Consider the following 17158-nt stretch of genomic DNA (forward strand, 5'->3'; position numbering starts at 1 on the left):
ACAGGGGAAAGCATTTAAATTGAAAGGTTGTGGCTTTGCTAACTCTGAGTACATCTGAAAATGGACTACCTAAAACTACTGATATTTCATTGAGCTCAGTCACGTCATGGAAATATGTCTAGGACTGTAAAAACATCCTTGAAAATCAGCTAAATCACAAAACGGTCTCACTGAGGCTTCTGTGGTTAGGCTACTTCAACTGGTATGTTTCTTTCCAAGACAAGACAATAGGAACCAATAAAAAGTGCTCTGACCTACACAACATAATTTGTATGTAGACATACAGTATTTTGGATTTCTTAACTCTGTTATAAAAGGTACATAGAAATATGTGCTTCAATTTTACAGGGTTGCAGTGTCCTCAGACAAGGTGAGCTTGTCGGTTGAGCTCCAAGTGTGTCGCCTCCCTCAACACAAGGCCAACACTTCTAGGCCTACCTAAAACAAACAAAACCTTGCTACACAACTTGACATTTACAACTTGCAGCAATAAAGATGTATATAACCAGAGACAGACTGCACCTAACCCGGCACTCAAATGACAAGACACTGTACAATCAATCAGTTACTTGATGTCCCACATCCATTCCCCGGGTAACCTGGCAACAAGTGAGGTGGTATCCAAGGAGATAGGCCTACAAGTGTGTGTGCTTTACACCCCGATGATGTAACAGGCCTAGACCTCAAGAGCATTGTAAACATTGTCTTGGGGCTGAAATGTGTAATATGGAATGCACTTCATTGTTTTGGTTTCTTAAGAATAGGCTCAGAAGAAGAATCATTCCTAGTTTTGACCCAATTTCGTATTTTTTTTTTGGTTAAGTTTAAAAGCCGTTCCCTGGAGCATTACCCGTGGTGCCCTTGGCAACCCAAAATGTGATCAGGCTTTTCCTAGAAATGGGAGAGACAAATGTGGTATGTTGCAATTACACATCCCATCCTTATTACGCTGTCATTCCATGCATGTATCATTTACAATTAGCTGGGAGGGTAGGGAAGTTCGTGGGCAAAACACAAGCTGAGGCCTTGGGAAAACCTTCAACGTCAACATGAGAGTACATGACACAAAACCAAAGTACAACTCTGACTGGGTTTACCATGGCCATTCAACAGAGGCTTTAACTTTGTGAACAGGCGTTCTTGTTCTGCACTTTTGTATCGGTTACATACACCCAAACAGTCAATCTGCTTAGCAAACATGAGCTCCATCTCTAACAGCTTAGAGAGGGAGCAGCTGAAACTCTTAGCCGACTGTGGATTGACTTAGCCTGAGATTTCCAGCCCTCAAGGTGATAGACCGACATACGTTTCCTGCTAGTCGATTCAACTCAGCTGACGTTTTAGAGGCCAGATGGGAGGTGCTTGCCTTGTTTGTGGTTTAACACTAAAATTATGTAAGAGTTCAGGTTAAATGTTATAGTCAAGCTCTTCCTGCTCCCCGTCTCTGCTATTCAAATCTTCCATAAATTAGGTTGGCCAGGGGGTGGGTGGTAGTGAATAGATGGGTGGTTTAAAGCGGTTGCAGATTTTTTAAACCGCAGTGAATAAGATGGAGGTTGACATTTCAGAGGTGAGAGTGGGTGTTCCCCTGCAATAGAGCTTTTTACTTGATTCTCCTCAGAACAGGCCACAGTCGACCTGAGGGCAGGGTCAACACAGCACACAGGAAACACCTCCCTTCACACCTCCAGTGAGAGAGTGGGTGAGACCAGCACATGTAGGTGGGGGATTCACAACTGTCAGTGCTGTGCTTTTGTAGTCCTGTGATGACAGGGTTGACAGCAAAAAAGGCAGGGGAGAAAGGCCCCAGCATATTGTATGGCAGTGAGGATGGATGGTGGTTTTGCTGTGTTTCCTCCATTTGTGTCTAATCAGTGCTGGGGCACGCCTGACTGCCTCCACACAGACCACAGTTGTGCAGAACCCCAGGGAGTTGGATGCCGGCGGTGAGATACTTTTTCCTATGGGGGGGTTTCACAATAGCTCCTCCCAAACAGAGTCTACAGTGTCGAATAACTATTACTGACACTTCATCAACAATAGCCTAGAGCGTTGGAAGTCTATTTGTGAACAACAATACAACAGACATGAACACACACACACACAGGAGGGGGGTTTGGGACAGGGCAGGGGAAATTCCATTGAGGATTAGTGGGGCTGTACAAAAAAGCAGGACAGGGGAGGGAGGCTGAAGGGAGGGGGAGGTGGATGGATTGACAAGAGCTGGCTGCCACCACCACAATGCAGGGCCAAGGATTTTTTGTGGAAATAGGGCCAAAACCCACTAGAGTCTTGATTGAAAAGACATTGTCCAATTTGTGATCTTCCCATTCCCTGATACTGCCATGTCCTCACTCCTGGGGTGACCTCCTGGAAGGGGCAATTATTTTGAGGGTAATCGAGAGTTAAGATTGTGACTGAGTTGTGTAAAAATACGCAGCAGGCTTTGTTGTGGCTGAGAAGCTATCATTCACAAACAGAGCACGCTGCAGACTCTTGATGGCTGGGTTTCTGCAAGGAGGGCTTCCTGTACATTACACAACATCAGTTAGGCTACTTATTTACTGTAGCATCTGCTGATCATCACACCACAGGTAAATCAAAACATCAACTGTGAGACGGACTAAAAGGCTGAGCTGGCTAGACTGGCTACATCCTGAATCCCTGCCTTCCGTCTCATCTCCTTCATTTGCTCCTCTCTTCAGGATCTTCCTGAAGGTGATGTCTTCTCATTCCTCTTCCTCAGCCCAGTTCCATTTGAGTCCCTTGCACTAACTAACCTTACCCTTCTTCAGTGGTCAGGTCCTCCTCTAGCACAGTGTTTCCCAATTCCGGTCCTTGGGTACCCCCCCCAACAGCCCACATTTGTTGTAGCCCCTGATTCAACTTGTCAAGGGCTTGATGATTAGTTGACAAGTAGAATCAGGTGTACTTGTCTGGGGCCATAACAAAAAGATGTACTGTTGGGGGTACTCGAAGATCAGAGTTGGGAAACACTGCTCTAGCATATACAGTGCCTTCAGAAAGTATTCACACCCCTTTACTTTGTGTTACAAAGTCGGATTAAAATGGATTTAATTGTCATTTTTTGACAACGATCTACACAAAATACTCTGTCAAAATGGAAGAAATATATATTTTTTGAAAAACATGAAATGAAAAATAAAACGAATATATCTTGATTAGATAAGTATTAAACCTCCTGAGTCAATACATGGATTACATTGATTTTATTCTCACCCATCTACACACAATACCCCATCATGTCAAAGTGAAAACATGTTTTTAGACATTTTAGCAAATGGATTGAAAATGAAATAAAATAATATACATAAAGTATTCACACCCCTGAGTCAATACAGAATAACTTTTGGAAGCGATTACAGCTGTGAGTCTTTCTGGGTAAGTCTTTCTGGGTAAGTCTCTAAGAGCTTCCACACCTGGATTGTGCAATATTTGTCCATTATTATTTTCAAAATTCTTCAAGCTCTGTCAAATTGGTTGTTGATCATTGCTAGACAACCATTTTCAGGTATTGCGAAAGATTTCCAAGCAGATTTAAGTCAAAACTAACTCGGCCAATCACGAACATTCACTGCCTTCTTGGTAAGCAACTCCAGTGTAGATTGGACCTTGTTTTAGGTTATTGTCCTGCTGAAAGGTGAATTCATATCCCACTGTCTGGTGGAAAGCACACTGAACCAGGTTTTCCTCTAGGATTTTGCCTGTGCTTAGTTCCATTCTTGTTTATTTTTTGTCCTGAAAAACTCCCCAGTCCTTAACGATTACAAGCATACCCTAACATGATGCAGCCACCACTATGCTTGAACATATGGAGAGTGGTACTCAGTGTTGTATTGGATTTGCCCCAAACATAACTTTGTATTGAGAACAAAAAGTGAATTGCTTTGCCACAATCTTTGCAGTATTATTAGTGCCTTGTTGCAAACAGGATGCATTTTTAAAAAATATTTTTATTCTGTACAGGCTTCCTTCTTTTCACTCTGTCAATTAGGTTAGTATCAAAAAACATAAATCCACTTTTACATTATGGGGTATTGTGTGTAGGCCAGTGATAAAAAAATCTCTATTTAATCAATTTTAAAATTCAGGCTGTAACGCAACAGAATTTGGAAAAAGTCAAGGGGTGTGAATACTTTCTGAAGGCACTGTATTATCTGTCCTCTTCTTGTTCACTTTTCTCTCCTCCCACTCATCCACACTGTTGCCTGATTGTCACACCACATGATCACTAGCTCCTCTTCCTGGAATACTTCCGGGATGGGATTTGCATTCAACTCTGGGGCCTCATTAAAGGATCACGACATCCATGCAAATATTAGATATCTGATATCACACCGTACATGCAATTTCTTCACCCATCTACAAAGATCAATTCAGGGAATACAGGCAGAGCAGTGTGAAGTTAGCTAGGCTAGAAATGAATTCTCCTCTGCTCAGACCTACTTGTGAAACGTTTATAGTTACACACAAGAGACTTGCCAAGAGCTTTCACACAAGGAAAATACAATTATTTATGAAGCTTACAGGCACAATAAAAAGCCACAAGGAACAACAACATTTACCACGTTCAGAAACTAAGTTGCTGTAAACAAACTTTATAGGCCCATACGGTTATGCTTAATGCTTTTATGTCCCGTATGGACCTTTTTAGGCTATATTTTGTTCATGGCATGGCACCTTTCACACATTCACATTAATTATGGTGCAGACACCAGAAAGAGCATTGCATTTCTGCAACCTAATTACTGAGAAACTTGTATTACCGCTGAGCAAGTAGGGAATAACTAAGCTTTATCTGTATATAGCCTAGGCCTAGTCCTATTGTCCTTTTACTGAAACCAAAATTGTATTGTGATATCACTAACTCTTGTTAGCTAAGATATAAAGTTAGGTTATGTGGGCTCTATAGGGCTGTCCAGCCTACGGTGTGGAGAATTTGTGTTAACTAGGCCAGATACCATACAGCCCATGAATCAACTAACCCCAAATCTACTCAAAAGGTCATTACATATCATTATTGAAATTCTGGAGGTATGTCTACTGCTTGATTACTTTCCTAAATGAAGAAAGCAAACAAGTCTGAGCCTATCTTTCTTTCTCTAGTCACGATAGGCCAGGCGGACATCTGAGCAGCAATTGAATTAGCTGTGAAGGGCACAAACTTGCCCACAGCTCTTGGAAACCAGACATGTAAATACCACAGCTCATTGAGAGACACTGAGGTTATCAATCTGCACAATCTGGTTCACAATCCAAAACAAATCCTTGAGAAACATGGACACAGGGAAACTACGTAGCTTCACGTGGAAGAGTCTATCAGAAACCAAACACCATGGAATAACACTGCGTTAGACCACATCAGCGAACTGAGAAGGTTTACAAAATGTCATGTTAATTGATCTTGTGCCACAAAAACACAATATGGTACCTCACGGTGATGGTCGAGAGTGAAGCAGCCCCCCTCCCTCTCAGAAAACGGGGTCATTGGCAGGTGGCGGTATCCTACCCATTACAGCCCGTCTGACTCAGGCGGATACATTCTACTCTTAATCCTCCCTAACCACTACGCCTAGGGAGCCATAGATGCCTACGGGGGTGTAGAGGACCGAACAGGGGCAATTTAAAATGGGGGAAGGGGATTAAAAGAGGCAATTAGTCAGCCAGCAACAGAGCCTGCTAATCTATCCCATTCCTGTTGGAAACAACCGCCTGTGCATAGAGTTCTATGGTTTATTAAACTTTGAAATCAATGGTTTTTGTTTGGTATACATTTTAAAGTGAAAGATCTGAGGCCTGGAGTAATTCCGTTACCATGGAATTGCCCTATAATGGAAGTTCATAAAATGCCCACACCAGCAAAAATCCACTTTTTTTCAGCTGAAAGACTATTCCCAGAGCTTACCCATGATGTTGCAAAATGATTTAAGTCAATACATTTCGTCAAAGTATTATGTATTTGGGCTTGAACAGAGAAATCCATGTTGTGTGCTTCCTGATAAAATTACGTACATTTAGATCCGACTATAGAGTGGCTTGCGAAAGTATTCACCCCCCTTGGAATTTTTCCTATTATGTTGCCTTACAACATGGAATTAAAATTGATTTTTGGGGGTTTTGTATAATTTGATTTTCACAACATGCCTACCACTTTAAAGATGCAAAACATTTTTTATTGTGAAACAAACAAGAAATAAGACAAAAAAACTGAAAACTTGAGCATGCATAACTATTCACCCCCCCAATGTCAATACTTTGTAGAGCCACCTTTTGCAGCAATTACAGCTGCAAGTCTCTTTGGGTATGTCTCTATAAGCTTGGCACATCTAGCCACTGGGATTTTTGCCCATTCTTCAAGGCAAAACTGCTCCAGCTCCTTCAAGTTGGATGGGTTCCGCTGGTGTACAGCAATCTTTAAGTCATACCACAGATGTTCAATTGGATTGAGGTCTGGGCTTTGACTAGGCCATTCTAAGATATTTAAATGTTTCCCCTTAAACCACTCAAGTGTTGCTTTAGCAGTATGCTTAGGGTCATTGTCCTGCTGGAAGGTGAACCTCCGTCCCAGTCTCAAATCTCTGGAAGACTGAAACAGGTTTCCCTCAAGAATTTCCCTGTATTTAGTGCCATCCATCATTCCTTCAATTCTGACCAGTTTCCCAGTCCCTGCCGATGAAAAACATCCCCACAGCATGATGCTGCCACCACCATGCTTCACTGCGGGGATGATGTTCTCGGGGTGATGAGAGGTGTTGGGTTTGTGTTTTCCTTGATGGCCAAGAAGCTCAATTTTAGTCTCATCTGACCAGATTACATACATCTACATTTTAGTCATTTAGCAGACGTTTTTATCCAGAGCGACTTACAGTTAGTGAGTGCATACATTTTTATACTGGCCCCCCGTGGGAAACGAACCCACAACCCTGGCGTTACAAGCGCCATGCTCTACCAACTGAGCTACAATTTTAGTCTCATCTGACCAGAGTACCTTCTTCTATATGTTTGGGGAGTCTCCCACATGCCTTTTGGTGAACACCAAACGTGTTTGCTTATTTTATTTCTTTAAGCAATGGCTTTTTTCTGGCCACTCTTCCATAAAGCCCAGCTCTGTGGAGTGTATGGCTTAACGTGGTCCTATGGACAGATACTCCAATCTCCGCTGTGGAGCTTTGCAGCTCCTTCAGGGTTATCTTTGGTCTCTTTGTTGCCTCTGATTAAGGCCCTCCTTGACTGGTCCGTGAGTTTTGGTGGGCGGCCCTCTCATGGCAGGTTTGTTGTGGTGCCATATTCTTTCAATTTTCTAATAATTGATTTAATGGTGCTCCGTGGGATGTTCAAAGTCTCTGATATTTGTTTATAGCCCAACCCTGATCTGTACTTCTCCACAACTTTGCCCCTGACCTGTTTGGAGAGCTCCTTGGTCTTCATGGTGCTGCTTGCTTGGTGGTGCCCCTTGCTTAGTGGTGTTGCAGATTCTGGGGCCTTTCAGAACAGGTGTATATATACTGAGATCATGTGACAGATCATGTGACACTTAAATAATGTCCACCTGTGTGCAATCTAACTAATTATGTGACTTCTGAAGGTAATTGGTTGCACCAGATCATATTTAGGGGCTTCATAGCAAAGGGGGTGAATACATATGCACGCACCACTTTTCTGTTATGTTTTATGAGTTTTTGAAACAAGTTACTTTTGTTCATTTCACTTCACCAATTTGGACTATTTTGTGTATGTCCATTACTAATCCAAATAAAAATCAATTTAATTACAGGTTGTAATGCAACAAAATAGGAAAAACGCCAAGGGGGATGAATACTTTTGCAAGGCACTGTACGTGTCTTGTGAGGGCTGGCATTAGTTAATTTGGAACCACCTACAAAAAACATGTACGTGTGGACTAATTATTTCCTGTTTACAACCTGGTGCTACAGTTTACTGCTGTCTATAATGCACTTAGACCATCCAACAGCTCTAGATTGAACTAACTGAAACGGTGAGTCAAAAGCTAATATTATTCTGATGAGCTACTGACGTTCACTTGGCTATAGTATTCAGCCTGGCAAGGCACACGTTGGCTAGCTTCATGGTTAACGTCACCTAGATAACATTAGCTGGATAGCTAGCTAGTGACATCAAAAGTGGATGAAGACGTGGATAGGTGAAATGTCAACACAGCTGGGATACATAGCCGTTTCTGGGGACATGTTATGCACGGCAGCGCTACAGTAGCAGCAAGAGTAGGCCTATGGGTCATTAACAAGTTTAGCTAGCTATAGTATGGGTAACTGTGCGGTGAAGTAAATCCATATGAAGTAGCTAAGTTCATTATATATCTCAGTGAGTAAATCACTGCTTTACCAGTACTAACGTGACTGCAGTGCTTTTATTTGACCAAACACATAGGTGTCTCCAAAACTGCAAGGTGTCTACAGTAATAAACCTAGCTGTCAAAGGGAATGTGTGCTTGATGGTAAATGTGATACAACCTACTGCAAGTACATACACAAGTAATATCAAAACATGTAAACTATAGTTCAGATAAAGTTGTAAGGGCAAAACATCATGTTTTAATTCGCTAGCTAGCTAGATGAGATTGGGCACATATAGCTAGTGAAACTTGTTAATCCCTACATTTTGCACTTCTGTGTTTAGCAGAGTAGTAATATTCTGTCCTATCCAACAGGGGGGGGGGCCACGTTGACATTTCAATTGTTATGGGGGTCCTCATGAGTACCACTGAAATTAGAACCATGTCTGTGCTCTAACAAGCCACCACTTTCTCCTCTCTTGACCATAACCTATATTACACTAGTGTTATTGTTCGGAGAATACAAGCTAGCTAGTAATTTTGTACGCCATGCACATCAACAGTGTAATATCTGGATGAAGTTTGATAATTCAAATTAAATAATAAGGAATATACAGTAAAATTACATGATATGTATGCATTGTATACACAGGACAGTAGAGTCAGGGATATCGAGAGGGGAGGGGTTTGCCCCTTCAACAACAGCTGGTGTGCAGACTCAAGCGCGGTGGAAGTGTCGACCAGCTGTTCACCAGTCTTGGAATACCTCATGGTCAAATGCTGACCCTTCTACCTCCCGAGGGAGTTTTCAGCTGTTATCGTGCCTGTTGTATACAGTCGTGGTCAAAAGTTTTGAGAATAAAGTTTGCTGCTTCAGTGTTTTTAGATATTTTTGTCAAATGTTACTACGGTATACTGAAGTATAATTACAAGCATTCCATGAGTGTCAAAGGCTTTTATTGACAATTACATTAAATTTATGCAAAGAGTCAATATTTGCAGTGTTGACCCTTCTTTGTCAAGACCTCTGCAATCCACCCAGGCATGCTGTCAATGAACTTCTGGGCCACATCCTGACTGATTGCAGTGCATTCTTGCATAATCAATGCTTGGAGTTTGTCAGAATTTGAGGGTTTTTGTTTGTCCACCCGCCTCTTGAGGATCGACCACAAGTTCTCAATGGGATTAAGGTCTGGGGAGTTTCCTGGCCATGGACCCAAAATGTCGATGTTTTGTTCCCCGAGCCACTTAGTTTTCACTTTTGCCTTATGGCAAGGTGCTCCATCATGCTGGAAAAGGCATTGGTCGTCACCAAACTGTTCTTGGATGGTTGGGAGAAGTTGCGCTCGGAGGATGTGTTGGTACCATTCTTTATTCATGGCTGTGTTCTTAGGCAAAATTGTGAGTGAGCCCACTCCCTTGGCTGAGCAGCAACCCCACACATGAATGGCGTAAGGATGCTTTACTGTTGGCATGACACAGGACTGATGGTAGCGCTCACCTTGTCTTCTCCGGACAAGGTGTTTTCCGGATGCCTCAAACAATCGGAAAGGGGATTCATCAGAGAAAATGACTTTACCCCAGTCCTCAGCAGTCCAATCCATCTACCTTTTGCAGAATATCAGTCTGTCCCTGATGATTTTCCCTGGAGAGAAGTGGCTTCCTCACCGCACTTCTTGTCACCAGGCCATCCTCCAAAAGTCTTTGCCTCACTGTGCATGCAGAAGCACTCACACCTGCCTGCTGCCATTCCTGAGCAAGCTCTGCACTGGTGGTGCCCCGATCCCGCAGCTGAATCAACTTTAGGAGACGGTCCTGGCGCTTGCTGGACTTTCTTGGGCGCCCTGAAGCCTTCTTCACAACAATTGAACCTCTCTCCTTGAAGTTCTTGATGATCCGATAAATGGTTCATTTAGGTGTAATCTTACTAGCAGCAATATCCTTGCCTGTGAAGCCCTTTTTGTGCAAAGCAATGATGACAGCACGTGTTTCCTTGCAGGTAACCATGGTTAACAGAGGAAGAACAATGATTTCAAGCAACACCCTCCTTTTAAAGCTTCCAGTCTGTTATTCTAACTCAATCAGCATGACAGAGTGATCTCCAGCCTTGTCCTCGTCAACACTCTCACCTGTGTTAACGAGAGAATCACCGACATGATGTCAGCTGGTCCTTTTGTGGCAGGGCTGAAATGCAGTGGAAATGTTTTTGGGGGATTAAGTTCATTTTCATGGCAAAGAGGGACTTTGCAATGAATTGCAATTCATTTGATCACTCATCATAACATTCTGGAGTATATGCAAATTGCCATCATAAAAACTGAGGCAGCAGACTTTCTGAAAATTAATATTTGTGTCATTCTCAAAACATTTGACCACGACTCAGTCCTTGTGCTGACGTTGCTTCCAGAGTCAGTTTGGAACTCGGTAGTGAGTGTTGCAACTGAGGACTGACGATTTTAAGCGCTACGTGCTTCAGCACTCTGCGGTCCCGTTCTGTGAGCTTGTGTGGCCTATCACTTCGCGGCTGAGCCGTTGTTGCTCCTAGATGCTTCCACTTCACAATAACAGCACTTACAGTAGACCGGGGCAGCTCTACCAGGGCAGAAATTTGACGAACTGACTTGTTGGAAAGGTGGCATCCTATGATGGTGCCACATTAAAAGTCACTGAGCTCTTCAGTAAGGCCATTCTACTGCCAATGTTTGTCTATGGAGACGGGTGTGGCTGAAATAGCCGAATCCCCTAATTTGAGGGTTGTCCACATACTTTTGTGTAATATATAGATATATATACACACACAGTGAGTAAAAAAAGTATTTGATCCCCTGCTGATTTTGTACGTTTGCCCACTGACAAAGACATGATCAGTCTATAATTTTAATGGTAGGTTTATTTGAACAGTGAGAGACAGAATAACAACAAAAAAATCCAGAAAAACGCATGTCAAAAATGTTATCAATTGATTTGCATTTTAATGAGGGAAATAAGTATTTGACCCCCTCTCAATCAGAAATATTTCTGGCTCCCAGGTGTCTTTTATACAGGTAACGAGCTGAGATTACTCTTAAAGCACTCTTAAAGGGAGTGCTCCTAATCTCAGTTTGTTACCTGTATAAAAGACACCTGTCCACAGAAGCAATAAATCAATCAGATTCCAAACTCTTCACCATGGCCAAGACCAAAGAGCTCTCCAAGGATGTCAGGGACAAGATTGTAGACCTACACAAGGCTGGAATGGGCTACTGCAACTCGCTGTTGGCTGGCCTCCCTGCCTGTGCCATTAAACCCCTACAACTCATCCAGAATGCCGCAGCCCGTCTGGTGTTCAACCTTCCCAAGTTCTCTCACGTCACCCCCCTCCTCCGCACACTCCACTGGCTTCCAGTTGAAGCTCGCATCCGCTACAAGACCATGGTGCTTGCCTATGGAGCAGTGAGGGGAACGGCACCTCTGTACCTTCGGGCTCTGATCAGTCCCTACACCCAAACGAGGGCATTGCGTTCATCCACCTCTGGCCTGCTGGCTCCCCTTCCTCTGCGGAAGCACAGCTCCCGCTCAGCCCAGTCAAAACTGTTCGCTGCTCTGGCACCCCAATGGTGGAACAAGCTCCCTCACGACGCCAGGACAGCGGAGTCACTCACCACCTTCCGGAGACATTTGAAACCCCACCTCTTTAAGGAATACCTGGGATAGGATAAAGTAATCCTTCTACCCCCCCCCCCCCCAAAAAAAAAATTTGTAAAGTGGTTATCCCACTGGCTATAGGGTGAACGCACCAATTGGTGAGTCGTTCTGGATAAGAGCGTCTGCTAAATGACGTAAATGTGCCCTTGAGCAAGGCACTTAACCCTAATTGCTCCTGTAAGTCGCTCTGGTTAAGAGCGTCTGCTAAATGACTAAAATGTAAAAATGTAAATGTAAGGTGACAACAGTTGGTGCGATTATTCGCAAATGGAAGAAACACAAAAGAACTGTCAATATCCCTCGGCCTGGGGCTCCATGCAAGATCTCACCTCGTGGAGTTGCAATGATCATGAGAACGGTGAGGAATCAGCCCAGAACTACACGGGAGGATCTTGTCAATGATCTCAAGGCAGCTGGGACCATAGTCACCAAGAAAACAATTGGTAACACACTACGCCGTGGAGGACTGAAATCCTGCAGCGCCCGCAAGGTCCCCCTGCTCAAGAAAGCACATATACAGGCCCGTCTGAAGTTTGCCAATGTACATCTGAATGATTCAGAGGAGAACTGGGTGAAAGTGTTGTGGTCAGATGAGACCAAAATCGAGCTCTTTGGCATCAACTCAACTCGCCGTGTTTGGAGGAGGAGGAATGCTGCCTATGACCCCAAGAACACCATCCCCACCGTCAAACATGGAGGTGGAAACATTATGCTTTGGGGGTGTTTTTCTGCTAAGGGGACAGGACAACTTCACCGCATCAAAGGGACGATGGACGGGGCCATGTACCGTCATATCTTGGGTGAGAACCTCCTTCCCTCAGCCAGGGCATTGAAAATGGGTCGTGGATGGGTATTCCAGCATGACAATGACACAAAACACACGGCCAAGGCAACAAAGGAGTGGCTCAAGAAGAAGCACATTAAGGTCCTGGAGTGGCCTAGCCAGTCTCCAGACCTTAATCCCATAGAAAATCTGTGGAGGGAGCTGAAAGTTCGAGTTGCCAAACGTCAGCCTCGAAACCTTAATGACTTGGAGAAGATCTGCAAAGAGGAGTGGGACAAAATCCCTCCTGAGATGTGTGCAAACCTGGTGGCCAACTACAAGAAACGTGTGACCTCTGTGATTGCCAACAAGGGTTTTGCCACCAAGTACTAAGTCATGTTTTGCAGAGGGGTCAAATACTTATTTCCCTCATTAAAATGCAAATCAATTTATAACATTTTTTACATGCGTTTTTCTGGATTTTGTTGTTATTCTGTCTCTCACTGTTCAAATAAACCTACCATTAAAATTATAGACTGATCATGTCTTTGTCAGTGGGCAAACGTACAAAATCAGCAGGGGATCAAATACTTTTTTCCCCTCACTGTGTAATATATATATATATATAAATAAGAGAGAGAGAGAGAGAGAGAGAGAGAGAGAGAGAGAGAGAGAGAGAGAGAGAGAGAGAGAGAGAGAGAGAGAGAGAGAGAGAGAGAGAGAGAGAGAGAGAGAGAGAGAGAGAGAGAGAGAGAGAGAGAGAGAGAGAGTGTAGGTTATAGGCCTACTGTTCACTCAAATTAAGTTCAGAATTTTGATAACTAAAAGACAGATTAGTCTGTCATTGTCTTCTCTTTACAGCAATAGCCATCTGCTTTCAAAGCTGTGTTTTCCCGCGATTGTATTTTGAAACATTGCAATGTGCCTGGCTGGGCCTCTACTTTTCACTGACCGTCACAACTCCATCATCTTGCTATTTGCCACTCCACGCTGCCCAAATTGTGGGCCCTTCCGTCTGTAGGAAATGCGATTTAAAACAATCCAGCTTTTTTGTTGTTGTTATAAGCTAATGATCCTCTGTGGCCAAATCATGCTTTCTGGTGTAGAAGCCTATTTTTAATGATTTTATTTATGTATAGACAGGAGTAGACTAATTAGGTTATAATTTCGGCAATTAAATAAAATGTAGGAGAAGTTTAGCTTCCCCTAGCCTAATGGACGCACCGCATATGTGTCACCAGTTACACTGGTATTTGCATCCAACCTTTCGCCTGTTATTGGCAACTGAAAGCTTGGGTGCTTACTGGAAGTAGGCCTAGGTCTACTTGTTATGAACAGACTTTTGAGACTGGCACAATGGCAAGAATGTTGGACAACAGAGGAACCTGACACCTTATTTACTTTATTGTTTATGTACTAAACCAAGATTTTGGTGTACAGATAATAGCACATCCAAAACCTTAGCACAGCCCTGTCCTCTTGGCCAAATAATAAAATGGCCTCCATGGCCTTGCAGAAGAATAAATCAGGGTGGGTTCTGAGTAAAACTAAAGGACTATTTAAAAAAAAGAGGAAACTCTATACCCACATCATCCAAAGTACAATTATTTTCACAAAAGTGATGCCAATCAAATTATTTGACACCTTTCACGCCCAACAGCTGTGGAGGGCATTTGTATGTTTTTCTTGACATGGCAACACTTCCTAAGTAAAACCACATAATTGAAGTGATAGGCCTGGGTGTAACGCAAGATCCCTGGGATGGGATTGGAGAATGGGTGAAGGTCACAGGATGGAGCAGATTTCGCATCTGATTATCCAGTACAATGGGATGAGGTATGTTACCTAGCAGCACGTGGTCATCTTCGTGCCTCGCTTTGTTGAATAAGAGGGCTGAAGGTACCAGGCCATTTCAGCCCATGTTTTCCTTCAGGCTTATCACTATGTTCATGCCAAATCCCAGCTCTTGAACACTGACCATCCTCACATAATTCACATCAAACCCAAGCTATAGAGCATGAAAATATTCTCAAGCCTTGTCTGATCATGTTTCATTAGGGTGTTCACAAACCCTTTGTAGCCTAGTTTACTATTATTGCTGATAAAATAAATGCAAAGCTGGAGGTTTGCGTTTAGGGGTTGAATTATAAAATAGCCTAATGTTCTTCAGCAAAGCCCTAGTGCTCAGGTTTCTGTGGTTCTATTGCATTTCTGGGTAACGTAAACCCCCAGTGAGCTACCTCTTCAAGGAAAAGAAAAGCAAAGCATTTGAACAAATAAGAGTATATGCCTATTCTGTGAGAAAATGTTACCTGAAGCTTATAATCTAGGCACCTCTTACTCTATCTGAAACTGGTTGTGATAATGAGCATTAGCAGACGCCTACCAGTTTGCTTGGCTGCCTAGTCTTTGTTACAAAATAGCCTACAAATAAAAGCCTTTCACCCTTAGAGGAAACACTGACATCTGAGGGATGGATTTCAGTTTATGTAATTAACTAAGCTTTTAAAGGAAGCTCTCTAAAGTAACGTGGAAAATCAATAGTAAGTCATTTAGACAGAATGAGCCTCATGATCTCTAGGTTAACAAGCATACCGAACCCTTTCAGATTGCCAATTCACCATGACCTTATACTCCATTGTCAACTGACTGGGAACTGAATAGCAAAAACAACACACAGACAAAAATCTAAAAGAGGTGTGTCTCACCTGGTCAGCCCCATAGGCAGCAGCAAACTCCATAAACTCCTCAATGCGTACAAATCCATCCCCATCCTGGTCCAGAGCGTCAAACACGGCCATCAGAGGTGACGGGTCTTTCTCTCTCCGATTCACTATGGGAACCACGGGCATGGAGTCAGACCCCACCATCTTAGAGAGTGACAGATTCTCCACTGCTTGTTCACTAGTCCATCCAGACTCAGAAGATGAACCATTCAACTCCAGAACAGGGTAATCAAAACTATCCTGTTTGTGACAATCCGTGGGTCCGGCAAACAGGTCCAAGTCTGCCAACCTTTCCCCATCACTCTGTTCAGTTTGTAAAGCAGGAATACAGTCACCCTGTATAGCCTCGGGTGGTTTCAAGTGCCAAGTTTCCTCATCGCGCAGCGCATCTGAGGTAATGCACTGATCCAGAGCCATTTCCTCCTCTCCCTCATGTTTGGTAACATCAAAGATCACTTTGTCTTCCATCAAATCCTGGGGGCCATTCTCCTCCGAGCTGCAGCCACTGGGCAGGTGACCCAGGATCGAAGCATCTCTGTCGGAGAGGACTTTTGGTGACAGGGGTTCAATCAATGGTGAGGAGTTCAGAAAGAGGGACGAGTCCCCCTCACCTATGTGGTCCGAGAGAGTCAGGATTGCAGTAGCTAGCGTGTGTTCCTGCTCTGAATCCTCTGCAGGTGAATCTGATGTAGCACCTGTGCAGGTAGGTGAGTCGAGATGAGTAGGGCAGAGGCTGAGGCCACAGTCGGGAACCTCCAGATCCAGCAAAGGCACAGATCCCACCTGAACCTCTGGCAATAGGCTAGGGCAATCAAAAGGGATGGCGTTTTGTGAGAGGCTGCTCTCAGGTAAACCTTCTGGGGTAATGTTACTGACCGTGGGCAGATCAGTCACAGGTCCCAGGAATAAACCTTTGTCCCCGGTTTCAGGTGGCACAGACTCCCCACCCTGCAAGGGAGGAGGGAGGCCTCTGTCCTCATCCATTGACGGGAATAAAAGCTTCTCACTGACACCCTGTGGGTTTACCTCACCTGAAGGAGCAGGGCCGGGGGAAAAAGGGGAGTGTTCAGATGAGAGGTGATCTACCAATAAAGAGGAAGCCTCAGCGTTGGTATCCGGAGTCCTATCTGAAACCTTCACAGTAGAAGGAGGTTTACTGAGTGTTATCAGCTCCCTGTGACAGGTAACAGGGTCTCTGTCACCCACAGGTGGATTTTGTTCCTCGCAGGCTGAGTTGTCCCTGAACAAATTAGCCATTTTGGAGAATAACAGCCCAGGTAGAGGACTGTCACTGACATTGTTATGTTCCTCAATTTTGTATTTGAGAGGCGATACCTCTGCAGGTTTACCCAGGGGAACATCTTGGGAATGATTAGATTGATATCCCTTCCATGGCAAGATCTGATCTCCACCAGAGTAACTGGAGGTCCTGAAAAGGCTGTCTAAATTTAAGGCGTTCTCCTGAAAAAGCTCTTCCAGGCTTAGAGATACACCCTGGTCGACTTTCTGGAAATCCAAACCTGTCTGACCACTTTCTCTCTGAGGCAGTATGGCTCCTTTGTCTGAATCCATGAGGAGGAATCCATGGGAGGGTATGCGTTCTGGATCCCACTCTGAATGCCCCAGAGGGCTAGACATCAGAGTCTGTTCCAT

General features: G+C 43.8%; 1 protein-coding gene across 1 annotated transcript in view; it reads right to left on the minus strand.

Moving 5' to 3' along the window:
- The window catches only part of LOC311100515 (rab11 family-interacting protein 3-like), a gene marked incomplete at its 5' end in the record, with an annotated part of 97972 nt that extends 81210 nt beyond the window's left edge, over positions 1-16762 (minus strand). The window contains one exon of the mRNA XM_084141435.1: positions 15488-16762. Coding sequence (XP_083997561.1) covers positions 15488-16762 — 1275 coding nt within the window. The remainder of the gene's footprint in view (positions 1-15487) is intronic.
- Positions 16763-17158: the final 396 nt, after the last annotated feature.

The sequence above is a fragment of the Coregonus lavaretus genome (assembly GCF_964263955.1).
Source record: "Coregonus lavaretus genome assembly, chromosome: 25".
NCBI lineage: Eukaryota > Metazoa > Chordata > Actinopteri > Salmoniformes > Salmonidae > Coregonus > Coregonus lavaretus.